The sequence below is a fragment of the Motacilla alba genome, chromosome 9 (genome assembly GCF_015832195.1).
Source record: "Motacilla alba alba isolate MOTALB_02 chromosome 9, Motacilla_alba_V1.0_pri, whole genome shotgun sequence".
Classification (NCBI taxonomy): Eukaryota; Metazoa; Chordata; class Aves; order Passeriformes; family Motacillidae; genus Motacilla; species Motacilla alba.
Window position 1 is genome coordinate 13,787,770 of NC_052024.1, and position 24,799 is coordinate 13,812,568.

At 52.9% G+C, this 24,799-nt stretch overlaps 3 protein-coding genes across 7 annotated transcripts; all 3 read right to left on the reverse strand.

Moving 5' to 3' along the window:
* Nucleotides 1-3,797: 3,797 nt before the first annotated feature.
* LOC119704621 lies at nt 3,798-13,150 on the reverse strand. The gene is made up of 10 exons (XM_038146112.1): nt 12,945-13,150; nt 12,350-12,553; nt 11,882-12,147; nt 9,998-10,713; nt 6,821-7,311; nt 6,592-6,726; nt 6,137-6,399; nt 5,066-5,222; nt 4,599-4,867; nt 3,798-4,219 (listed from the first exon to the last, which is right to left on the reverse strand). Exons 2-10 carry the CDS (start codon nt 12,459-12,461, stop codon nt 3,986-3,988), a joined length of 2,643 nt encoding a protein of 880 aa, XP_038002040.1. The 5' UTR covers nt 12,462-12,553; nt 12,945-13,150; the 3' UTR covers nt 3,798-3,985.
* A 2,944-nt stretch (nt 13,151-16,094) lies between these two features.
* Nucleotides 16,095-18,680, reverse strand: LOC119704499 (phospholipase A and acyltransferase 3-like). Of its 3 annotated transcripts, XM_038145853.1 has the most exons (4): nt 18,265-18,680; nt 17,609-17,808; nt 17,142-17,410; nt 16,095-16,753 (listed from the first exon to the last, which is right to left on the reverse strand). In XM_038145853.1, exons 2-4 carry the CDS (start codon nt 17,718-17,720, stop codon nt 16,658-16,660), a joined length of 477 nt encoding a protein of 158 aa, XP_038001781.1. In that variant the 5' UTR covers nt 17,721-17,808; nt 18,265-18,680; the 3' UTR covers nt 16,095-16,657. The 3 variants fall into 3 exon arrangements, with proteins under 3 accessions (XP_038001781.1, XP_038001782.1, XP_038001783.1); XM_038145854.1 differs by lacking the exon at nt 18,265-18,680 and having other exon boundaries at nt 17,609-17,810; XM_038145855.1 differs by lacking the exon at nt 18,265-18,680 and having other exon boundaries at nt 17,635-17,800.
* A 913-nt stretch (nt 18,681-19,593) lies between these two features.
* On the reverse strand, nt 19,594-22,803 carry LOC119704497 (phospholipase A and acyltransferase 1-like). 3 transcript variants are annotated; one of them, XM_038145851.1, is made up of 5 exons: nt 22,658-22,796; nt 22,435-22,487; nt 21,834-22,043; nt 21,368-21,636; nt 19,594-20,985 (listed from the first exon to the last, which is right to left on the reverse strand). In XM_038145851.1, exons 3-5 carry the CDS (start codon nt 21,949-21,951, stop codon nt 20,863-20,865), a joined length of 510 nt encoding a protein of 169 aa, XP_038001779.1. In that variant the 5' UTR covers nt 21,952-22,043; nt 22,435-22,487; nt 22,658-22,796; the 3' UTR covers nt 19,594-20,862. The 3 variants fall into 3 exon arrangements, with proteins under 3 accessions (XP_038001779.1, XP_038001780.1, XP_038001778.1); XM_038145852.1 differs by lacking the exon at nt 22,435-22,487 and having other exon boundaries at nt 22,658-22,803; XM_038145850.1 differs by lacking the exon at nt 22,658-22,796 and having other exon boundaries at nt 20,570-20,985; nt 22,435-22,597.
* Nucleotides 22,804-24,799: the final 1,996 nt, after the last annotated feature.

Below are 24,799 nucleotides of genomic sequence, written 5' to 3' on the forward strand. Positions count from 1 at the left end.
GCCCAGCAACTAGAGAGATGCACAGCCTGAAGTTCCGCTGCTGTGTATCTCTTAGCTGCCTTGCATCTGCTGAAGATTTAGTGCATAAGTAATGTTGATATGTCAAAATATCCAGAGCAGATGTAGGATCACGGTAATTGCTTGTGTCACATCAAGTGTGTTGTGCTGTACAAGTTCTTAAATACCCTCCTAACTTATTGCCTTGCAAATTCAGCATTGAGTTACTGACTCAGCTTGTAAAGGCTTTAAATCTTAGCAGTGCAAAGCTCACTGTGGACATGGAAATTACTGTTGTTAAGGATATTAATACTCGAGCCAAGGCTTCTGTCCTCTTGCTGTAATAAGCACAGGCTTTTCTTTTTTGTCTATCAAGAATATTATAGGCTTGTACTCAAATTTGTCTGTAAATTTGAAACTCAGTTCATTCCTGTGATTCACTGAATACCTCCAAACAATCCCAAGCAAACACTGAACCAGTGATCCGTGGCTCTGTGGTCTGTTATTTTAGGAGTCACTGACCTGCAAAGAGGGGAAGAGCTCCTCAGAGCAAGAAAGACAAGGAGCTACCTGAGGGTATGGCAAAGACCATAAAGATTGATTTGGGGTCTGGAGCATCTCTCTTCTGAGGAGAAATTCTGGAATCTGGGCCTGCATAGACTGGGGAAAAGTCAGAGAAAATCTCATTCATTAATATAAATATTTCAAAGGGTGTCAGGAGGAAGGTGCCACACCCTTTTCAGTGGTGCCCTGTGACAGGAGGAGCAGTGGCCATAAACTAAAACACAGATAGGTCCACCTCAATGTGAGGGAGAATTTCTTTCTATTGAGGGCAGCAGAGCACTGGAAGAGCTGCACAGGGAGGTCATGGAGTTCTCCCTCTCTGGAGATGTTCACAACCCACATGGGTGGTTCCCTGCTCCAGGTAACCCTGCCTGGCAGGGGGGTTAGACTGGATGATCTCTGGAGTCCCTTCCAACCATAAAAATTCTGTGATTCTGTGAAAACAGTTTTAACAGACAACAGAAAGATTTAGTTTAGAATCACATTAGATCTAATGACACAAGCCTCCTAACAAATCAACAGCAGCAAGAAATATGTCTTCAAAATAATGTTCTACTTTCCTAGGTTTCTCAATAGCTCCACTTATCCAATCTAGATTGTTTCTCTATTGATTCCAGCTTAATGAATCATTAGGTACTACACTGTAAAGTTGTGATTGCAGGGTGTAGTAGAAGGTATATGCACAAAAATGCTGCAGAGTTAAAAGGAATTCTTTGCTTTTAGAATCACAGGAATTATAAGAAAATTGAAAATTTAGTATTTAGAAGAATTCTTACATTAGCACATAAGCATTAAAGCGATTGCTTCAGCCATGTGATTTACTACTGACAGGCAGCAAAGTCAGGCTCATTGAAGCAGGCAAACTGGAGGGTTCCATCCCAGCTTCATTGCCTGGAGATTGGCAGAAAAATGCAAGGCAAACAGAGCTGCTCCCTCTGTAAGCACAGCCAGGGATGGCTGCTTTTGAGTGCCAGGGGGAATTTAATGCTTTTAATGCCTAATAACTGTCTCCTTGCTGGGGATTCAGAGTAGCTCAAAGGATCAGAGGAAACCTAGGGGTCAGTTCCTATATACCCCAAGCTACATGGAAGTGTGGTAAGGACTATGCATCCATTGGGGAGAAATCATTAAGAGAGTGGTTCTTTCCTCAGGACTTGCGACATTACTACATGAACAACTGGCAAGGCTTTGCAGATGCAGTGGCTACCTCAGCCATGCTTATAGTGTGCAGAATTAATGAATTATACATACTTGTCTGTGTGACAATCTGCTGGGCCAAATTTCAGTTTCTGCACTAGCAGCCTGTGGCTGACAGCAGGCTGGTGTGTGTGAAAATGTGTAAAGGATCAAATATTGTCAGGTGAAAGTTTTACAAAGGGATCCACCAGAAGGCTGTGTCCCTGATTTCCTGGAGGGAGGCTGACAAGGTGGAAGTGAAATGGCATGTTATGATCTCAGCCATAACATGAAACCAAATGTTGTCTTATTTCTAGTAGGTATATGATCATACTGAGGTAAAGATCACCTTGGAAGAAGAGGCCTGAAATAGTTTTGCAATTAATGGAAAGATTTCCCAGATTATTGTCAAGCACATCTGCAGCTTGCTGCCAAAAGTAGATTCAGATAAAACAATGCATTTACTTGTCCCCTATTTAATTTCATATCCATGGTGTTCTGTGGGGAGAAAATGTTTTTCTGTCAGCAGCTGTAACATCGCATTTTGACAACTCCAGGCAAGCTCCCACCCTGCCTCAGGTTTAACCTGAACAGCTTGCTTTCAGCATCTTGTAACACCTCAGATGACAGGGGTGGCTGTGGTGCTGTGAGCAGCTGTGCAGTGGAGTTACTCCATGGTCACCTTCTCAATTCCAGTTTAATTAAAAACATTAACCCCATGACCATGTGCCACAGCCAGCGATGGCCTTGCTCAGCAGGACCACCAGGAATGTGAAATAACCACCTCTAGCAGCAGAGATCTTCAACTCCTGTCACACAGTCCATTAAAAAGCTGGAGCTGGGACAGATTCTCAGATGTTATACTGTCTAGCCAGAGTTTCAGGTAGAAGAAACCTCAGGCTGAGCAGGGTTATTGCTGCTGTCATCAGCCATCTGTTCTGCTCTTGGGAAGCCCTTGCCATGCCTGGCTGCTCTGAAGGCTGCTGCAGAGCATGTGGTGATCACTGGCACCTCAGCACCTCTGACAGAACAGGCGAGGCAGAAAACAGCAGGATAAATATCCAGTTAGAGGACACCTAAACCCTAAGGGGAGCAAAACCATGTCAAGGTTTAAGAATTGGGATTAGGACATTTTACAAGTGGCGGGGACCCACCTGGGAGGTCTAATCCTGCCTCAGTGGAGCAATGGAAGCACAAATACTGCCAAGGCAGCTCACTGCTTTTTCTTGCAGTTAATGGTGAATGTGACAGAGAAAAGAGCTGCATACAGTGGAAAAATTCGAGACACTCCCTCACCCAGCTCGCACTTCTCCCTAAAATAGAGATCCAATGACTGCCAAGCTCTCGGGTCCAGTGAGGACCACAGATCCATGAAAAACCCATGAGACTTTGCCCATCTGAAAAACTCATAGAAATGTCTGTTCACCATATGGATTCTGTCCTGCAGAGCCCAAAATCTCCATATCCAAATAATGTCCTTCTCTGACAGAGAAAACTGAACTTCTGCTTCTGAGGGCACCTCTTCCCAACCGTCACTCCACATTTTGCGAAGGACAGCGTTGTCACGAGGGGAAGGGTTAGCAGTACCTTGCCACAGTGCCCGGTTTCAGCAGGCTGCTCACGATTCTGCAGGGTCCGAGACTGTCCGGCAGCTCCACGAAGGGTCTTCAGACACTTATGAGAGCACTCAGCAGATCCTCGCATGTTCAGCCTCAGCTGAACTCTGCCAGATTTCAAGGGTCTTGGTTCTTCAGCTCCAGGCTACAGCCCACGTCTGGGGCCACCACTTATTGTATTTGCGGGGTGCCCCGACGAAGGGAGGAATGACGAATCTGACTCCATGTACTCAGAAGGCTAATTTATTATTTTATGATATTATATTATGTTAAAGAATGCTAAACTATACTAACTAAAGAACACAGAAAGGATACTTACAGAAGGCTAAAAAGATAATAACAAAAACTCATGACTCTCTGGGAGTCCCAACACAGCTTGGCACTGGTTGGCCAAAGAGTGAAAACAACCCACACCAGAAACCAATGAAACAATCTCCAAAAACATTCCACATGAGCAAAAGAGAGGAGAAGCAAATGAGATAATTATTATTTTCATTTTCATTGAGGCTTCTGAGCTTCCTAGGAGAAAAATCCTGGGGGAAAAGATTTTTCAGAAAATGTGAATGTGACAATTACACTTGTGGCAAAAGCTGAACAGTGACTAGGGACTCCATGCCTTGCTTGAGCTCTTCCTAACAGCACCTCCGTTCCAGTATATCTTTCTTTGTGTTTACAAATTTGGCACAAGTGAAGGATCCAGCAATATGGCTGGAAGTGAAATGAATGGTGGCAAGAAGAAAAGAACCAGCAGCAGCCACAACAAGACCAGATGGCCCAACAAAATAACTGACTGCTCCCATCCCAGTAGTAGCAACGGAATTCACTGCAGAAGAAATGGAATTCAACTTCTCAAGTGCTATCTTGGCCTGTAAAGGGAAAGTAAAACAAAGGTTAGAGACATGATAAGCTCTTTATTTACCCCCAGACATGATAACTAAGAACAGGCAAAGATAATCAGGGTAAAAAAATCAGTGAGAGAAATGTGCCCCATTAGCAGAATGGGGTAGCAGCCAGGTTTGTACCCCGAGGAGGTGGCACTCAGTGAGAGGGCGCTGTCAGGGCAGAGACAGAGCACAGTGACCCTCCAGGGCCAGGGGCTCTGGGGAGGCAGCGCTGCTCTGGAGCCCACGCCTGGCACTGGGCTGTGCCCATGCAGGCTGCAGGCTGTGTCCCAGTGCCCGGCTCACAGCCAGCAGCCAGGAGGGGCTCTGGGAGGCACCCAGGGGCTCACCCCATGGCATTCACCTGCTCAGAGACTCCTTCTCCGTAGCGCAGCATTGTCACAAAGTGCTCACAGTTCTTGAGGAATAAACGATATGTCACCTCCTCGTCAATCCATTGCTCAGCTCGCCGGATGATCTCCTCCATCGGGAAAGGAATGCGGAGACAGTCATACTTGTTGTTGACACGCCATGTATCATTTCTGGCCACATCCTCCAGGAGCTGCTTCTTCACCTTTGCCTTACTAGTTAATATTGTCACACTGCCAGCTGACTTGGGTGGACTATTTTCACCTGGGGAAGGCAGGGAGGAGATAACACAGGCAGGCAGACTCTCTCTGGCCCCCACAAAACCTCAGATGGCTTTTGTACTTCTCCTGGCAAGGTCATCTACACACACAGGGTGCACATGGAGCAGCACTTGGTGGTAGAGAAGGCTTCAGGAGCACCCCAACACCCCCTCTGCAACCTGCCAGGATGAACCAGCCTTACCTATAGCTGTCACATGGATGACATATCCATCCCCCATGTAGAGGGCCCAGTGTTCGTAATGTCCCCGTTTGATCTCAATAAGGTCCCCAAGGTTGGGGTAGTTCTTGTCATCTGTCATATCAGGAATGTGCACTTCACCACCTAATAAAGCCATCCACTGGAAAACACACACTAAACCCTCAGCAATAAATTTAGTTCACTTTTTGAGAAAGTTAAGGTTAAAACCAGTTTTCCCATAGAAAGAGCCAATAGGATGTAACTGATAAAAGCAGGATGAGGATAGAAAGCCTACACCAGTGTCAGCAAAGCACTGAGCAAAGCACTGGAGGGGAGGTGGCAATGTAACGAAAGGAAAATTTGCTTTCAAGTGCTTGCAGACTACCATAAAAATCATCACAGACAAAAAGTAAAAGCAGATGTGCCAAACAGGCCAGTGCTGCTGGGGATCATCCTGAACTGATGATATGCTTGACTTGGTATTTCTTAATGGGATGGCAGGGAGAAGCAAGGCCACAATGCTGAACTTGCACACCAAGCTATATTCAGACAAAAGAAGATTGCCTTTCTCTGAGCTTTTCCTGATGGCCATCAGTGCTCTCTTCTTCTCTGGATTTCACCCCCAGCAAGCCCACCCACACAGTGAAGGCAACAGCAGAGATCCTACTGACAGCATGCAAACAATTGCTATCTTGGCAGGTAAAGGGAAAGCAAAACTCAGGTTGGAAACAAAAGGAGCACTTCCATTTAGCCCCAGGCATGGTAATGGAGCATAGGCAGGGATAATCAGGATAATTAAATCAACAAGAGGCATGCGCCCCAAAAGCAGAAGGGGCAGCAGCCAGGTTTGTACCCCGAGGAGGTGGCACTCTGTGAGAGGGCACTGTCAGGGCGCAGACAGAGCACAGTGACCCTCCAGGGCCAGGGGCTCTGGGGAGGCAGCGCTGCTCTGGAGCCCACGCCCGGCACTCGGCTGTGCCCATGCAGGCTGCAGGCTGTGTCCAGTGCCCGGCTCACAGCCAGCAGCCAGGAGGGGCTCTGGGAGGCACCAGGGGCTCAGCCCGTGCCACTCACCTGGTCAGACACTTCCTCTCCATACCGGAGTGTTTTCACAAAATGCTCACAGTTGCTACCAAACCCATGGTATTTCAACTCTCTGTCATTATAACTCTCAGCACGCCGGATGATCTCCTCCACTGGGAGAGGAGTGCGGGAGCGGTCATACTTGTTGTTGACACGCCATGTATTATTTTGCAACACCTCCTTCAGGCGCTGCTTCTTCACCTTTCTGATGAATACTAGCACCGTGCAGTCTCCCAGCTGTAGGTCCTCCTTACCTGTACATGGGGGGGAGGAGATAAGGTAGGCAGAAACCCTCTCAGGTCGTTCCAGGACCTCAGATGGGTTTCTGACTGCTCTTGGAAAGGTCATCTATGCACACAGGGCTCATCATCAGCCCATGGAGGGAGATAGGGCTCTGGGAGCACCCGAGAAGTGCCCTGCACCTTGCCAGTCTGCAATACCCTTACCTACAGGTTTCAAGTTGATGACAAATCCATCCCCCATGTAAAGGGCCCAGTGCTGATGACGTGGCCGGTCGATCTCGATCAGGTCCCCGGGCTGGGGGTGGCTATTGTCCTGTCCCATCTCGGGCTGGTGCAGTCAGGCCGTGCAGCTGCAGCTGGGCTGGCCGAGCGCAGGGCAGAGGCGGCGGGGAGGCGAGGGCTGTGCAGGGGCGGCTGCCGGGAGCGCGGGCACGGAGGGTGTCAGCGGCGGGCGCCGAGGGCAGCGGCTGCCGGAGCGGCGGCTCCGCTCGGCCGGAGCCGGCTCGGGGCCGCTGCCGCCCGGGGCCGGCGCAGGGCGAGGGAGCGAAGGGCCCCGCTCGCAGGCAGCGCATCCGCCCGGGGCCGGGGCCGGGGCGGGCGGGCGTCCGGCTGCCGCCGCCGTGCCCGGCCGCCCCCGCCCGCCCGCCCGCGGGGCCCGCGCTCCCCTCCCGGCCGCGCTCCGCTCGGGCTCCGCCGGGGCCGGGCCGGGCCCGCTCCGCTGCCGGGACGCGGCTGCCCGGGGCTGCCCGGGGGGCCGAGCCGTGCCCGGGCTCTGCGGCACCTCCGGCCGCTCCGCACAGCCGCGCCCGCCGCCGGCAGCCTGGAGGGGCCGCATCCTGCTGGGAACGCCCGCTCGCATCCCCCGAGCCCCGCTCACCTCCGCACCTGTCCCGCCGCTGCCGTGGCCGGGATCCCAGCCCGCTACTTCCGCAACAAAAAAGCTTTTTAAAGGGGATGGCGCAATCGTTCCGAGGTCACCGCCCTTTCTGCCCCGGAGGTGTGTGCCGTCTGGCACACCCATCCCGTGCAGCGGGAAGCCTCAGCTCCCTAGAGTAGTGTCAAAACCACCCATCGAATAGGAAAGGTGATCTTGTTGCCCAGGAAGTGGGGCCACCACCTCATTATGGGGAGACTATCCCCGAGTATTCCTCCCGGCTACTGATGAGAAACAGCCCTGACCCTGCACTCTGTCACTCCGCTGGATGTTTTCCTGCAGAACAACAATCACTGGATCGTGCTTACAACCTGGTTGGAGTACCAGTCAAATATTTGCTACCAAAAATGGCAGAGGATGCTGCAGAGAGATCCCAAATGCCTTCCGGTAAAGGGTAAAGACTTTGCAGCAAAAAGCTGATGGCTTAGGTTTATGTTAACCCCACCCACAAACACAGACAAGGGGACCCGGTTGCACAATGCTGGGGCTTCCCTGGCTAGCACTGAATCAGCCCAGGTGTTCATCCTCTGATGTGCACCACATTCAGATGCTTGAAATCTCTAGAAAAGCCCTTCTGTTTAGGGACAGGTTGTGTCTGTGCCCTGGACCATAATCAAGGCTATTTCTCTATGGTCTTGGGAAAAGAACAGCCTTGACTCTACTCCATGGCAAATGCAGATCTTGGGCCTTGCCAATAGCTCCCACAAAGGCTCAAAATGCAGCAAGTGATGGATTCTCTTGCTCCTCCTCACCTCTCACCACATGGTTTGGACAGTGTTCCACCAAATCCTGGTCAATGCACCCACCAGGCTCCAAGGAAAGGCATCCCCTAATGAGCAACATCACCCTCACTGCAAAGAGAGGCACGGTACAACTGAAAACTGCTGCACTCTGGGACATGTTGCAGCTTTTAAGAAGTAGAAGACAATTCCCCAGATAAAATATTGACTGTTCTCTTGTATTCTAGGATGAAGTAGAGATGTGAAAGGTCCATCTGCTGCCCTCACACAGTGCTCCCTTGTCAGGGTGTGCAGAGAGAATGCTCTGAGTGCAGAAAGGTTAAAGCTCATGGGTTACAGTATAACCACCTAAATAGCTTGCCCATGATAGAAGTTTCAAATGCATTTCCAGGAATCCAGAAAAGATTTTCACTTTCAGTTTGACTGTAATGTGGTCTCCTACATTAAAGCTAAGAAGTGTACTCAGATGTAATAATGAAGGGCAGATCAAAATACAACTGGAAATCTTGTCTTGTTTATTTCAAACATTGTAAAACTGATGATAAAAAGCAGTAAATTAATTCCTTGATTTCTTTCCTTTAATGCAGAGCTTTGGAGTACCTACTAAACCATCTTTTTGTCAAGCCACAAGGTTTTCACTTTAACTCCTCTGATTCCCTCTCTGATGGGGCTGCCAGGGCAGTGAGTGAGTGGCTGCCTGGTGCTTTGCTGCTGGCTGCGGTTAAACCTGGACAAGCTGCTCAGAGCAGACAAAACCAGCCAGCCCCTCACACACAGCTCTTCTGCTCTCAGCTGTCCCTGCAGCCCAGGCAGTTGCCTGTAGGAAAAGCAACCCAGGATTGTGTGTCTCACAGGGGGGATGCAGGCAACCTGCTTCCAAACACTTAAGGCAGATGCTCCAGAGAAAGGACAATGAAGCACACTTAGCCTGAGGAGTTTTCTTCCAAGACAATGCTCACATCAGCTTTGTGACAAGGAAATGTTGTGGCTCAGCACACTGGGAGATGAAGCACAGGTGCTGCACTGCTCATTCTTCACATGCCTCACCCCCAGCACTGCAGGGACCCTGGCTTTGCCTTCCTGCTGGCTGGGGAAGATTGATCTGGTGCTGGGACTATGAACACAGTGGAATCAACATTTGGTCACTGAAGAGACAACGGCCTCAGCTCTGGCAGGCAAAGTCTCCTGGCCACCCTTGAAATTCTATAAGCCCCTCAGTGGTTTTTTTGGCAGCAGAATCCTGGAATGGGTTGAGAGTTGGAAGGGATAACAAAAATGGCCTAACAGGCTTGCTCAGGTCCAATGCCAGCAATCACTGCAAAAACAGGTGGGAAGTGGGAAATTTTGATGCCACAGTGGAAGAAAGAGCTGATTGAGAAAAGGACAGCTGGGGTTTTCCTGACAGACCTCCCCAAACTGGGGGTTTCCTGCTGCCAAAGAGAGCCAGAAGAGCCTGGGAAAGGAACACTTTGTAGGGCAGGTAAAAACTGAGCAAAACACCATTGCACCAAAATCAGAATGACCCCGTAAAACACAGAAGGATGTGGCCTGTAAGACCTGCCCTCGCTTCCTCTCTCCCCAGCTCCCAGGAGCTGCTCAGTTTAGGCAGCACAAGCTGCCTAAGGTTTCAAGGCACGGCACATTCCCTGCTGGTCCTTTTGCAGACCTGGCAGCCAGGGCTTTCCCACTGTTATGGGTTTAGGCTTCTGGGTGAATTTTTCCCATTGTCCTCGTGAAGACAGGGCAGTAGGAGAGGGGACTGCCCGGAGATGGATGGCAGGTGAATGAGTGCTGTAAGGGAATTGGCTGATATCCCTGGTATAACAACGGAATGGTTTGGTGAGGGGAATGGGGGACTGAGCAGTTTTGTAGCAGGTGATGCTCTCCTGGGCTCGGGGGAAGCGGAGCCTTGCGCGGTGCCGCTGCTGCCCGGTGCCGGTGCTGCCCGGTGTCGGTGCTGCCCGGTGTCGGTGCTGCCCGGTGCCGCTGCTGCCCGGTGCCGCTGCTGCTCGGTGTCGCTGCTCCCCGGTGCCGGTGCTGCTCGGTGTCGGTGCTCCCCGGTGTCGGTGCTGCCCGGTGTCGCTGCTGCCCGGTGTCGCTGCTGCCCGGTGCCGCTGCTGCTCTGTGCCGGCGCTGCCCGGTGTCGCTGCTGCCCGGTGTCGGTGCTCCCCGGTGCCGGTGCTCCCCGGTGCCGGTGCTGCCCGGTGCCGGTGCTGCCCGGTGTCGGTGCTCCCCGGTGCCGGTGCTGCCCGGTGTCGCTGCTGCTCGGTGCCGGTGCTGCCCGGTGCCGGTGCTGCCCGGTGTCGGTGCTGCCCGGTGCCGGTGCTGCCCGGCGTCGGTGCTGCCCGGTGCCGGTGCTCCCCGGTGCCGGTGCTCCCCGGTGTCGGTGCTCCCCGGTGCCGGTGCTGCCCGGTGTCGCTGCTGCTCGGTGCCGGTGCTGCCCGGTGCCGGTGCTCCCCGGTGCCGGTGCTGCTCGGTGCCGGTGCTGCCCGGTGCCGGTGCTCCCCGGTGCCGGTGCCGCGCGGATTCCCCGCGGCGCTCCCTGCCGGCCCCGCAGCGCCCCTGCCGGCCGGCATTGGCACTGCAGCCCGCAGGCACAGCGGCGCTCCGCGGCTGGCGCGCCCCGCCGGTGCCGCTCTCGGCCGCGCTGGGCTGAACATTCCCGAGTGAGGAACGCTGATTCCTCTTTCCACATCTCTGCCTGAAAGCCCCATGCTTTCGAAGCCATAATCATCTGGAAGGAGGGGTCTTCTTTCTCTTCCAGGAAGGTTCCCCCCTTGCCTGGTAGACTTCTGTCTTTTGTACCAGAACACCCACACACACCAGGACTCAGCAGGGAAACACAGTAAACTTTCAAGAGTCCTTTCAGTGATACATCGAAAGAGCCTCCAGGAGCCAGCTGACCAAAACAGAAGGAAAAGCCTGCACCAGTGCTCAGCTCCAAGAGAGGAGTGGGGAAGGGAATGCGAAAATTGCTTGCAAGTGCTACCAGACTACCACAAAAATGATTACACACAATGGAATAAAACCAGATAGCAAGCAGGCTAGAGCTGCTGGGGATCATCTTGAACAGTGATGTTCTTCATTTATCATTTTTTAATAGGATGGCAGGAAAAAGCAAGGCTGAATTGTTTAACTTGCACATAAAGATATCTCAGATAAAAGAGAATTTTAGGGCAATATGAGTTTGGATTTCAGATATTTTATTATTTCATGTTTGAACCGAGGGTACACAGTTGTTAGGAAGCCTTGAGGACAGGTGTAGCAAAAGCTGATCAGTGACCACTGCTGACAGGAGCTCTCCCTGCCTTGGTCTGAACTCTTCCTGACAGCCCATCAGTAGCACTATCTCCTGAGGAACACACCCATAGCAACAGCAACAACACCCGTAACAATACTTAGGGCTGCTGCTCCGGCACCAAAACGTGGATTTCTGACCTATAAGAGGGAAAGCAAAACACAGGCTGGAAACATGAGAATCACTTATTTTACAACCCCTCCAGCATCTTAATATGGATACTGGAGGGATAATCAGAGCAAATAAATCAGTGAGAGACATGTGCCCCAAAAGCAGAATGGGGTAGCAGCCAGGTTTGTACCCCGAGGAGGTGGCGCTCTGTGAGAGGGCACTGTCAGGGGGCAGACAGAGCACAGTGACCCTCCAGAGCCAGGGGCTCTGGGGAGGCAGCGCTGCTCTGGAGCCCACGCCTGGCACTGGGCTGTGCCCATTCAGGCTGCAGGCTGTGTCCAGTGCCCGGCTCACAGCCAGCAGCCAGGAGGGGCTCTGGGAGGCACCAGGGGCTCAGCCCGTGCCACTCACCTGGTCACAGAGTGCTTTTCCATAGCGAAGTTCTGTCACAAAGAGCTGAGAGGTGCTCTTAAGCACATCATATGTCACCTCCTTGTCAATCCAATACTCAGCATTTTGGATGACCTCCTCCACAGGACGAGGAGTGTGGGAATGGTCATACTTGTTGTTGACATGCCATTTATGATTTCCCACCACATCCTTCAGACGCTGCTTCTTCACCGTGACTGTTGTGCATATTGATGTGGTGCTACACGAATCAGAATGGTCTCCATCATCTGGGGAAGGCAGGGAGGCGATAAGGCAGACAGGCAGGAAGAGCCTCTCTGGCCCCTCCAGGACCTCAGATGGGTTTCTGACTGCTCCTCGAAAAGCCAGCTACACGCACAGGGTCCACCAGCAGTAGCACATGGAGGCAGAGACGTCTATTGGGGCATCCCCACACCCACCCTGCACCATCCCAGGCGGCACAAGCCTTACCTGTGGTGTGGATGACATATCCATCCCCCACGTAGAGCGCCCAGTGCTGGTAAAGTGGCCAGAAGATCTCGATCAGGTCCCCGGGCTGGGGGTCGCGCCTGCCTTCTGCCATCTCGGGCTGGTGCAGTCAGGCCGTGCAGCTGCAGCTGGGCTGGCCGAGCGCAGGGCAGAGGCGGCGGGGAGGCGAGGGCTGTGCAGGGGCGGCTGCCGGGAGCGCGGGCACGGAGGGTGTCAGCGGCGGGCGCCGAGGGCAGCGGCTGCCGGAGCGGCGGCTCCGCTCGCAGGCAGCGCATCCGCCCGGGGCCGGGGCCGGGCCGGGCGGGCGTCCGGCTGCCGCCGCCGTGCCCGGCCGCCCCCGCCCGCCCGCGGGGCCCGCGCTCCCCTCCCGGCCGCGCTCCGCTCGGGGCTCCGCCGGGGCCGGGCCGGGCCCGCTCCGCTGCCGGGACGCGGCTGCCCGGGGCTGCCCGCGGGGCCGAGCCGTGCCCGGGCTCTGCGGCACCTCCGGCCGCCCGGCACAGCCGCGCCCGCCGCCGGCAGCCTGGAGGGGCCGCATCCCGCTGGGAACGCCCGCTCGCATCCCCCGAACCCCGCTCACCTCCGCACCTGTCCCGCCGCTGCCGTGGCCGGGATCCCAGCCCGCTACTTCCGCAATAAAAAGCTTTTCAGAGGCGATGGCGCAATCGTTCCGAGGTCACCGCCCTTTTTGCCCCGGAGGTGTGTGCCGTCTGGCACACCCATCCCGTGCAGCGGCGAGGCTGAGCTCCTTCGGGTACCTCCTGTCTCGCTGCTGCCGTGCTCTCTCGCGGCCCGCTTCTCCCACTGTAAAGCTCATGGCAGAGGAACTTGCATGAATCCTGCCGCGCTCACTGCCGGTGCCGCTCTGGAGCCGGCCCGTCCCATCACACTCGACCCCCACTCCGAAGAGAGCTCTGCTTCCAGTCGTCTGCCAAAGAACTCCTGTTGATTGGAAAATCTCATCTTGTACCCGAGGAAGCCGAGCTGCCTCCTCATTGCAGTGAGCCTCTGTCCCCAGCTGCCCCTCCTGTCCAGTGATGGGCAACAGCACTATCCCTGTCACTCCACAGGACATTACCTGGCAGAACAATCACCCGTGGATGCTGATTAAAACCTGGCTTGGGTACTGTGAAAAATACATTCACTCTCCAGTGAAAATTTATAAGTTTTATAAAGGACAATAGGCGATAAGGACCATAGAGCAAAGGTTATTATGGCCAGGTGCATCTTGGAACTCAGCCAAGAGCACACTGTCACCTTTGGGAATATCTCTTAAATACCTTTTCTCCTTACATCAGCCTGTTGCATACTTATAGACCTTTATGCATAACTAGTTTACATATTCCATAAACTATTTCACATGGCCCCTCCTCAGATCTTCTTTGCCAGAGCATGCATGTTTCTTGGTTGTGGCTTTGGCTCCTTCTCTTTATCATTTCCAGTTTGGGCCCTGGTCCACATTGCCTTCAGACAGTGAGTGCTGATAGTTGGCTTATCTGTAGCAGGTGTCCTCATCCTATGTTCATTGGATGTTATCTCATCCAAGCAGGCATTTTACCACACACATAGCTATTTCACTACTATGTCTAAGCTTAACAACAGAAATAAAAACTATATCTTTATAACAAAGTTACTTTAACATCACCCATATAAAATCCATTTTAATATTTGCGAAAAGCCAATAATATAATATGTATCTGTAACAGGTACCAGTCAAACAGACGGTACCACAAATGGCAGAAGATGCTGCAGAGGGATTTGCATTGGCCCCGTACAAATGCTCAAGCCTGTGCAGCAAAGAGCATGGATTAGATTTATGTTAACCCACCTGCAAACACAGTAAAGAGAGTGAGGTGAGACCCTACAGCCAGGCTCGGAGCTGCACGATGCTGCGGCTTCAGTTCAAGTTTTCATCTTCTGATGGGAACCAGATTCACATGGCTGAAATCCCTACAAAAGCCCCTCCATTTAGGGAGGGGCAGCACCCGTCCTGGCTCTGCCTAAGAGCACATACACGGATTTTTCTTTTTCAACTTTTGAGAAAAGAACAGCTTTGACTGTACTGATTGCCAACTGGAAAACCACCTAACTGGTATAGCTGTAAAAAACATCTTGATTCCATTTCCAGAAAACCATAAAGGAGTTTCAGTTTCTTTATGATTATATTGTATTTTCCTGTATTAAAACTAAATAAAAGTTTGGGATGTAATAAAAAAGGACAGCAGCAAAACAACTGGAAATCTTGTCTTGGTTATTTCAAACATTGTAAAACTTATATTTAACAAAAGCAAAGAATTAATTTTTTTCTTTGCTTGCTTGCAAAGCTTTTCATGTACCTACTAAACCATCTTTTTGTCAAGCCACAAGGTTTTCACTTTAACTCCTCTGATTCCCTCTCTGATGGGGCTGCCAGGGCAGTGAGTGAGTGGCTGCCTGGTGCTTTGCTGCTGGCTGCGGTTAAACCTGGACAAGCTGCTCAGAGCAGACAAAACCAGCCAGCCCCTCACACACAGCTCTTCTGCTCTTAGCTGTCCCTGCAGCCCAGGCAGTTGCCTGTAGGAAAAGCAACCCAGGATTGTGTGTCTCACAGGGGGGATGCAGGCAACCTGCTTCCAAACACTTAAGGCAGATGCTCCAGAGAAAGGACAATGAAGCACACTTAGCCTGAGGAGTTTTCTTCCAAGACAATGCACACATCAGCTTTGTGACAAGGAAATGGTGTGGCTCAGCACACTGGGAGATGAAGCATAGGTGCTGCACTGCTCATTCTTCACATGCCTCACCCCCAGCACTGCAGGGACCCTGGCTTTGCCTTCCTGCTGGCTGGGAAAAGATGGATCTGGTGCTTTAGAATGCTTATGAACACTTTGGAATCAACATTTGGTCACTGAAGAGAGAATGGCCACAGCTCCAAGTGCCAAAGTCCCCTTGCTGCCTTTGTAATTCTTTAAGCCCTTCAGTATTTTTCTGGCAGCTGAAAGAGCAGAATCCTAAAATTGTGTTGAGAGTTGGGAGTGATCATAAAAATCACCTAGCAGGCTTGTGCAGGTTCAAGACCAAGAATCCCTGCACTTACAGGGTGAAGTGGGAAATTTTGACAGCACAGTGGAAGAAAGAGCTGATTGAGAAAAAGGCAGCTGGGGTTTCCTATCAGATCCCCCCACACTGGGGGTCTGCTGCTGCCAAAGAGCGCCAGAAGAGCCCGGGAAAGGAACACTTTGTAGGCAGGTAAAAACTGAGCAAAACACGATTGCACCAAAATCAGAATGACCCTGTAAAACACAGAAGGATGTGGCCTGTAAGACCTGCCCTCGCTTCCTCTCTCCCCAGCTCCCAGGAGCTGCTCAGTTTAGGCAGCACAAGCTGCCTAAGGTTTCAAGGCACAGCACATTCTCTGCCGGTCCTTTTGCAGACCTGGCAGCCAGGGCTTTCCTACTCTTACAAATTTAGGCTTCATAGAGAACTTTTCCCATTGTCCTGGTAAAGACGCTGGGAATAGGAGAGTGTGAATGGCTGGTGAATGAATCCTGTAAGGGAATTGGCTCATATCCCTGGCACATCATCCCCGCTGGGCTGAACATTTCCTAGTGAGGAACGCTGATTCCTCTTCCAACATCTCTGCCTGAAAGCCCCCTACTTACGAGGTCAGAATCATATGGAGGGAGGGGTCTTCTTTCTCTTCCAGGAAGGTTCCCGTGTTCCTTAGCAGAATTCTGTCTTCTGTGCCAGAACACCCACACACACCAGGATTCAGCTGGTAAACCCTCACTGGTCCTTTTTATTGCACTGATACACAGAAAGAGCCTCCAGGAGCTAGCTGATCAAATCAGGAGGAGAAATCTGCACCCATGCTCAGCAAAGCACTCGAGGGGAGGTGTGTGGGATGGGGAAGGAACGGATAACTTGCTTGCAATTTCTTCCAGACTACTACAATAACCATCACACACAATAAAATAAAAAATCACACGGCAATGCAGGCTACAGCTGCTGGCAATCACCTTGAATGGTGACAATCTTGATTTTTTTATTCATGACTGCGATGGCAGGGAGAAGCAAGGCTGAATTGTTAAACTTGCAAACAAAGCTTTACTCAAATAGATAAACGAGAATTTCAGGGAAATATGAGTGTGGATTTCAGACATTTAATTAAGGCTTATTAAATGTTTACAGCAAGGGTGGCATAGTTGCTAGTAAGCCTGGATGGTGTGTGTAGCAAAAGCTGACCAGTGACCACTGTGGCCAGGATCACCCTCTGCCTTGCTCTGAGCTCTTCCTGACAACCAGTCAGTAGCACTACATCCTGAGCAATGCCCTCGCAGCCATAGCAGCAAGAAGAGCAACAGCACCTATGAGTGTTGCTCGAGTGCCATCATTAACTGCATCTTGGACCTATAAAAGGGAAAGCAAAACACAGGCTGGAAACATGAGGAGCTCTTACTTAAATTAACAACCCACTGGGCATGATAATACAGAAAAGCAGAGGGATAATCAGGATAAAAAAATCAGTGAGAGACATGTGCCCCAAAAGCAGAATGGGGTGACAGCCAGGTTTGTACCCTGAGGAGGTGGCACTCAGTGAGAGGGCGCTGTCAGGGGGCAGACAGAGCACAGTGACCCTCCAGGGCCAGGGGCTCTGGGGAGGCAGCGCTGCTCTGGAGCCCACGCCCGGCACTGGGCTGTGCCCATGCAGGCTGCAGGCTGTGTCCAGTGCCCGGCTCACAGCCAGCAGCCAGGAGGGGCTCTGGGAGGCACCAGGGGCTCAGCCCGTGCCACTCACCTGGTCAGAGACTCCTTCACCGTAGCGGAGCTCTGTCACAAAGTGCTCACAGTTTCTGTTAAGCACATTATAGGGCACCTCCCTGTCAATCCATTGCTCGGCACGCCGGATGATCTCATTTACAGGGCGAGGAGTGCGGGAGCGGTCATACTTGTTGTTGACACGCCATTGATCATTTCCAGCCACCTTCTCCAGGGGCTCCTTCTTCACCTTGGCCTTTCCAGTACATACTGATGCGCTGCTAGCCAAAACAGATGAGGACCCTTCATCTGAAGAAACCAAGGAGGCGATAAGGCAGGCAGTCAGGCAGACCCTCTCTGGCCACTCCAGGACCTCAGATGAGTTTCTGACTCAGCCCGGAAAAGACACCTACACACACAGCATCCACACCCAGGCCGTAGAGGAGACAGGGCGCTTGGGGCATCTCAACACCCACTCTGCACCTTGCCAGTCTGCAATAGCCGTACCTGTCACGTGAATGACATATCCATACCCCATGTAAAGGGCCCAGTGGTCATAAATTGGCCGGAATATCTCGATCAGGTCCCCGGGCTGGGGGTCGCGCCTGCCTTCTGCCATCTCGGGCTGGTGCAGTCAGGCCGTGCAGCTGCAGCTGGGCTGGCCGAGCGCAGGGCAGAGGCAGTGGGGGCTGTGCAGGGGCGGCTGCCTGGAGCGCGGGCACGGAGGGTGTCAGCGGCGGGCGCCGAGGGCAGCGGCTGCCGGAGCGGCGGCTCCGCTCGGCCGGAGCCGGCTCGGGGCCGCTACCGCCCGGGGCCGGCGCAGGGCGAGGGAGCGAAAGGCCCCGCTCGCAGGCAGCGCATCCGCCCGGGGCCGGGGCCGGGCCGGGCGGGCGTCCGGCTGCCGCCGCCGTGCCCGGCCGCCCCCGCCCGCCCGCGGAGCCCGCGCTCCCCTCCCGGCCGCGCTCCGCTCGGGGCTCCGCCGGGGCCGGGCCGGGCCCGCTCCGCTGCCGGGACGCGGCTGCCCGGGGCTGCCCGCGGGGCCGAGCCGTGCCCGGGCTCTGCGGCACCTCCGGCCGCCCGGCACAGCCGCGCCCGCCGCCGGCAGCCTGCAGGGGCCGCATCCCGCTGGGAACGCCCGCTCGCATCCCCCGAGCCCCGCTCACCTCCGCACCTGTCCCGCCGCTGCCGTGGCCGGGCTCAAAGTCCCCTGTACCCGCTATATATAGGGAGCACGGGGCGCTTGGGTGTAACCCGCTGGGGTCACTGCCGGCTTTAGCCCGGAGCCAGCCCGCCGGGGCACACCCGCCACCTGCTCCAGGAAGGCTCTGCTCTCGAGCTTGTTGCCAAAACCACCGTTGGGTGAAAAATCTGGTCCTGCCTCCATGGAAGTTGGGCCACCCCCTCTTTGCCAGATGCCCCTGCCCTCAAGATGTGCTTCTGTTCCATGGCAGGCAACAACCCTGACTCTGCTCCCGTATATATGGCAGGATATCATCCCCCAAAAAAGCAACCTCTGGATCATGTTTATAGTCTGCCTTGCATGGCACTCAACCAGTACCAAACACAGAGAGGATGTGAATGGCCGGTGCAAACAGCCTGGTATAAATGCAAAAAACTTTGCAGGAACAACTTGATGAATTAGATTTACATTTCCCCACCTACAAACAGAATGAGGAGGACCAGGTGAGGCCCTTGAGCCAGACTCAGTGCTGCACAATGCTGAGGCTTCCCTGTCTTGTACCGAATGAGCCCAGGTTTTCATCCTCTGATGTGCACCACATTCAGATTGTTTAAGGTCCTACAAATGCCATTCTTTTTAGGGACACACTGTGCCTGTGCTGGGTGTGCCCCACAGCACAGGCAATGAGAGTTCTCTCAGCCTTCGGGAAAAGAACAGCCTTGACTCTACTCCATGGCAACCTGAGCAGGTCTCAGGCCTTGCCAGCATTTCCTAGAAAGGCTCAGAAGTGCAGAATGCAGCAACTGATGGATTTTGCTGCTCCTGCTCACACTCTCACCACATGGTTTGGGCAGTGTTCCACCAAATCCTGTCAATGCACCCACCAGGCTCCAAGGAAAGGCATCCCCTAATGAGCAACATCACCCTGACTGCAAAGAGATGCCCAGGACAACTGCAAACTGCTGCACTCTGTGAAATGTTGCAGCTTTCATAAACAGCAAGACAATTCTCCAGACAAAATAGTGCCAGTTCTCTTGTATTCCAGGATGAAGTAGAGATGTGAAAGGTCCATCTGCTGCCCTCACACAGTGCTCCCTTGTCAGGGTGTGCAGAGAGAATGCTCTGAGTGCAGAAAGGTTAAAGCTCATGGGTTACAGTATAACCACCTAAATAGCTTGCCCATGATAGAAGTTTCAAATGCATTTCCAGGAATTCTGAAGACTTTCACTTTCAGTTTCATTATGATGTATTCTCCTACATTAAAGCTAAGAACTTTACTCAGATGTAATAAAAAAGGGCAGTACAAAATACAACTGGAAATCTTGTCTTGTTTATTTCAAACATTGTAAAACTGATCATAAAAAGCAGTAAGTTAATTCCTTGATTTCTTTCCTTTAATGCAGAGCTTTGGGTTACCTACTAAACCATCTTTTTGTCAAGCCACAAGGTTTTCACTTCAACTCCTCTGATTCCCTCTCTGATGGGGCTGCCAGGGCAGTGAGTGAGTGGCTGCCTGGTGCTTTGCTGCTGGCTGCGGTTAAACCTGGACAAGCTGCTCAGAGCAGACAAAACCAGCCAGCCCCTCACACACAGCTCTTCTGCTCTCAGCTGTCCCTGCAGCCCAGGCAATTGCCTGTAGGAAAAGCAACCCAGGATTGTGTGTCTCACAGGGGGGATGCAGGCAACCTGCTTCCAAACACTTAAGGCAGATGCTCCAGAGAAAGGACAATGAAGCACACTTAGCCTGAGGAGTTTTCTTCCAAGACAATGCACACATCAGCTTTGTGACAAGGAAATGCTGTGGCTCAGTACATTTGTAAACACTTTGTAGGCAGGGAAAAACCAAGCAAAACAGCATCATGCCAAAACCAGAACACCCCTGTAAAACTCCGAAGGGTACAGCTTATAAGACCTTCCCTCCGACCTCCCCAGAGTTTCTCAGTTTAAGCAGCACAAGTACAGGCTCAAGACCCTGCACATGCCCTTCCTGCTCCTTTGCAGACATTGCAGCCAGGGCTTTCCCACCTACATAGAGCCTCACCTGGAAAACCCTCAGCAGTACTTTTTTGACTTTTTTTGAAAGTTGAGGTTAAAATCACAGATATACAGAAAAAGCCTACAGGAAGGAACCAATTTATGAAAACGGATGCAAAGCCTGCACCCAGGCTTTGTGCAATGTGCCCAGACAGTGCAAATGCGCCCAGACTACCACAAAAAATCATCACAGGCAATGAAATAAAAGTAGAAATGGCAACCAGCCTAGTGCTGCCAGAGGTCACCTTAAATGGTGCCAATCTTGACTTTTTATTTCTTAATGATACAGCAGGGAAGAGCAAGGCTGAACAGTTGAACTTGGATGCAAAGTTAGACAAAAGAAGATTTTTAGGCAATTAAAGTTTGGATTTTTGACATTTTATTTAATTAAATATTAATTATTTATTGTAAGAATATTATTTAATGTTTACAGCAAGGGTGGCATAGTTGCTAGGAAGCCTTGATGACAGGTGCAGCAAAAGCTGACCAGTGACTGCTGTGGCCAGGAGCTTTCCCTGCCTTGGCCTGAGCTCCTCCTGAGAGCTCATCAGTAGTACTTTCTCTCTCTTCTGGATGAGTCCCCAAACAAGCCCTTCACAACAACAGTGGCAAGACCAGCAAGAATGATACCTCCTACAGCTGCTGTAGTACCAATTACTGCTTTTGTGACCTATAAAAGGGAAAGCAAAAGACAGGTTGAAAACATGAGGAGCAGTTATGTTTACTCCCCCCATCATGATAACAAAGATAAGGCAGGGATAATGAGGGTAAAAAAATCAGTGAGAGGCATGTGCCCCAAAAGCAGAATGGGGTAGCAGCCAGGTTTGTACCCCGAGGAGGTGGCACTCAGTGAGAGGGCGCTGTCAGGACACAGACAGAGCACAGTGACCCTCCAGGGCCAGGGGCTCTGGGGAGGCAGCGCTGCTCTGGAGCCCACGCCTGGCACTGGGCTGTGCCCATGCAGGCTGCAGGCTGTGTCCCAGTGCCCGGCTCACAGCCAGCAGCCAGGAGGGGCTCTGGGAGGCACCAGGGGCTCAGCCCGTGCCACTCACCTGGTCAGACACTCCTTCACCGTAGCGGAGCTCTGTCACAAAGTGCTCACAGTTGCTGGTAAGCACATCATATGTCACCTCCTCGTCAATCCATTGCTCAGCACGCCGGATGATCTCCTCCACAGGCAGAGGAGTGCGGGAGCGGTCATACTTGTTGTTGACACGCCATTTATGATTTCCCACCACCACCTTCAGGAGCTGCTTCTTCACCTTGGCCTTTTTGGTGAATATTGATGTGGTGCTCACTGACAGAGATGGAGCTCCTTCATCTGGGGAAGGCAAGGAGGAGATAACACAGGCAGGCAGACCCTTTCTGGCCTCTTCACAACCTCAGATGGGTTTCCTCTGCTCCTGGAAAGGACAGCTACACACACAGCGTCTGCCAGCAGCAGGACATGGAGGGAGACAGGGCTCCTTGGACATCCCATCACCCTCTCTGCACCTTGCCAGGCGGCACAAGCCTTACCTACAGGTGTGACGTTGATGACATATCCATCCCCCACGTACAGGGCCCAGTGCTGGTAACCTGGACGGTCGATCTCGATCAGGTCCCCGGGCTGGGGGTCGCGCCTGCCTTCTGCCATCTCGGGCTGGTGCAGTCAGGCCGTGCAGCTGCAGCTGGGCTGGCCGAGCGCAGGGCAGAGGCGGCGGGGAGGCGAGGGCTGTGCAGGGGCGGCTGCCGGGAGCGCGGGCACGGAGGGTGTCAGCGGCGGGCGCCGAGGGCAGCGGCTGCCGGAGCGGCGGCCCCGCTCGCAGGCAGCGCATCCGCCCGGGGCCGGGGCCGGGCCGGGCGGGCGTCCGGCTGCCGCCGCCGTGCCCGGCCGCCCCCGCCCGCCCGCGGGGCCCGCGCTCCCCTCCCGGCCGCGCTCCGCTCGGGGCTCCGCCGGGGCCGGGCCGGGCCCGCTCCGCTGCCGGGACGCGGCTGCCCGGGGCTGCCCGCGGGGCCGAGCCGTGCCCGGGCTCTGCGGCACCTCCGGCCGCCCGGCACAGCCGCGCCCGCCGCCGGCAGCCTGGAGGGGCCGCATCCCGCTGGGAACTCCCCTTCGCAATCCCCGAGCTCCGCTCACCCCGGTGCCTGTCCCGCCGCTGCCGTGGCCGGGCTCCCGGCCCGCTGATCCCGCTATAAATAGGATGAAGATGGCGCTTGCGTCGATCCTGTTGTGCTCACGGGAGACGCTGACCGAGAGCTACCCTGTCCGTCTCCTCTTCCATCTCGTCCCGTCCCACCGCCCCCGCCTTCTCCCTCCCACCGCCCCTCCCATCCGGACGCTCCGCTCTCGAGCTTGTTACCAAAACCACTGGTTTACTGGAAAATCCGATCCTGTCCCCGAGGAGGACGTGCCAGTGCCACTTTCCCGGAGCCTTCTGCAGCTCCTCGAGCCCCTCCAGCCGCGGAGTGGCTCCGGTCCCGCTCGGCCGAGCGGTGAGTGACCATCCCTCACTTTCGAGAGAAAAACGCGGTGCTGCCGTCCTCCTTCTTCACCGTGATGAGAAACAAAGGAGGTGGAGCTCTGAGCGAAGTAATTTTAGGGCAAAGGGATTTTCAGGATGTGTTTTTATAACGTGGCCTCTGAGACAGCAGAGGAATTTCATGATTGTGTTCTGCCAGGGTCCTGGTCCAAGAGATAAGTACAGCTGAGCCCGTACTGCCATCTCCTTTACTGCTACTGCTTTACACTTACAGTGTGCTAAAACTAATGAGAAAAATGTCCTCTGGGTACGTTGAACTAAGCAGTTTTTAAAGCCTTGCATTTCAAAAGTCAGGCTAGCAAGCTGGTTGATATAAAAGATGACAGCAGTAGAAGATTTGCCATCTTTCCGCCTTCCAGTGACATTAATTGTTAATTCAGAGGAGCATTGAACAACAGTTCTGCTTTCTGTATCATCCCCTTCTTTAAATCTGAACTATTTGCAAAGATTTGCAGTGGAAATTTAATCACCAAGGCAATTCTTATTGTATGGAAAAAACCCCAAACATATACATGGGAACCCAGATATCTGCTTTACCTGGGCACAGCAGGGTCCTGTTGCTTGGGGGAGCCTGGGCCAGGATCCTGCAGGGGAGGGACTGGCCTGTGCTCCCACCCAGGGCAAAGGGAGGTGAGTGAGGTCAGCGCTGCTCGGCAGTCACGAATCACGCTGTGGCAGGCGCGAGAGCGCAGTAGAAACTGCCACTGAACAGGCAGCAAAGATGGCATTATAAACACAGTGAAATTCCAGCATAAAGTTGACAGACTGTTTGTGCACGAGTAGGCCTCTCTCACTGATTCATTTTCATTGTGTAATGAGGTTGAAAGGCCCTTTCTATTCATACCCTTTGCAAAATAGATGTAGCCTGTGTGTACGGACAGCTGGCATGCTCTTGAATGGACCAGAATAACCTAACTCACCACGGAGACTGCAAATACTTCTCTGGCTAACGGTACACATGAGTTTATGGGCACAAGGGAAAGGAAAAAGGGCAATAAAATAATAATAAGCATTACAGAAGAAAAAACAGCAAGTCCAGTTAAGGAAACCCTCCTGTCCAACCATCCGGGACCCACTCTGGCAGTCACACTTGCTGCACTTGAGCTGGGACTGAGGCCCTGTCAGAGTGCCTTTGAGGTGCTTCCCTTGACTCCCTGTGCACCTCACACTCACACATCCAAAATTTTCTCACCTGCACAGCCCCAGGTTTGCCATAGCAGAGTCTCAAACATCTGGATCCTTAAAATAAATTATTGTGGTGCAACAACAAAGCAACAACTTAAGCTGGATTCCTCCAAGGAGGAACCCCAAAAAAAGAAGCCCTGTGAATTTTGTACCCTCACAGTCTGCGGTCCTCAGCTCCTGCAGTATCTCTGGGTGTCTGTACATGTGCTTGTGTCACAGGTCCCCCTGCCCTTTGTTATGTAAATGGTGTGCATCAGTTCAGCCAGGCCTTGCCACCCAGAGCTCAGTCTGCATTTTACACTGCAGCTGCACACTGAGCTACCTGCAGTATATGTCTTCCTCAACAATCAGAAAGTAACCCACAAGGAACTGGGAAAGCACCAGAAATATTTTCGTGGTGTTTATGTCTCAAAGCTTCACTCATAGTCCTGCTCATCTGTTCTGGGCTTGGACAAGGCTCAGGCAATGCTTCAGTCCCTGAGCATTGTGAGTGGTCTGTGTTGGGGTATGTCTCACACACAGCATGTAACTAGGCATTGCTGCAAATACCTTTGGTCTCCTGATGTAGGGGAGTCCTAGGTATGGTCTGGGGCTGAGTTCGTGCAAAGCTCCTCTCACATTCATCAGTGTGGCAGCTTCTGAGTTTGCAAAGACTCCCAAGGAGACATTATGATATGATCTCATTCTTCAGAAAGTTTTTGTTATGTTATGCTCTTATGTAGTCGCCACAGGTTGGGGACTGATGACAATCCTGCTTCTTGTCCTCTCCACTCTGAG

What these genes read in the sequence shown, in the direction of transcription:
- LOC119704621 (XM_038146112.1), bottom strand. Translation starts at nt 12,461, where the DNA reads ATGGCAGAAGGCAGGCGCGACCCCCAGCCCGGGGACCTGATCGAGATC. An exon ending in GAGAGGAAGTGTCTGACCAG is followed by an intron (nt 5,223 to 6,136) that starts GTGAGTGGCACG and finishes TGTGTTTTCCAG; the next exon opens with TGGATGGCTTTATTAGGTGG. An exon ending in GAGAAGGAGTCTCTGAGCAG is followed by an intron (nt 4,220 to 4,598) that starts GTGAATGCCATG and finishes TTCCCTTTACAG; the next exon opens with GCCAAGATAGCACTTGAGAA.
- LOC119704499 (XM_038145853.1), bottom strand. Translation starts at nt 17,720, where the DNA reads ATGGCAGAAGGCAGGCGCGACCCCCAGCCCGGGGACCTGATCGAGATA. An exon ending in ATATGTCATTCACGTGACAG is followed by an intron (nt 17,411 to 17,608) that starts GTACGGCTATTG and finishes TGGTTTCTTCAG; the next exon opens with ATGAAGGGTCCTCATCTGTT. An exon ending in GTGAAGGAGTCTCTGACCAG is followed by an intron (nt 16,754 to 17,141) that starts GTGAGTGGCACG and finishes TCCCTTTTATAG; the next exon opens with GTCCAAGATGCAGTTAATGA.
- LOC119704497 (XM_038145852.1), bottom strand. Translation starts at nt 21,951, where the DNA reads ATGGCAGAAGGCAGGCGCGACCCCCAGCCCGGGGACCTGATCGAGATC. An exon ending in CATCAACGTCACACCTGTAG is followed by an intron (nt 21,637 to 21,833) that starts GTAAGGCTTGTG and finishes TGCCTTCCCCAG; the next exon opens with ATGAAGGAGCTCCATCTCTG. An exon ending in GTGAAGGAGTGTCTGACCAG is followed by an intron (nt 20,986 to 21,367) that starts GTGAGTGGCACG and finishes TCCCTTTTATAG; the next exon opens with GTCACAAAAGCAGTAATTGG.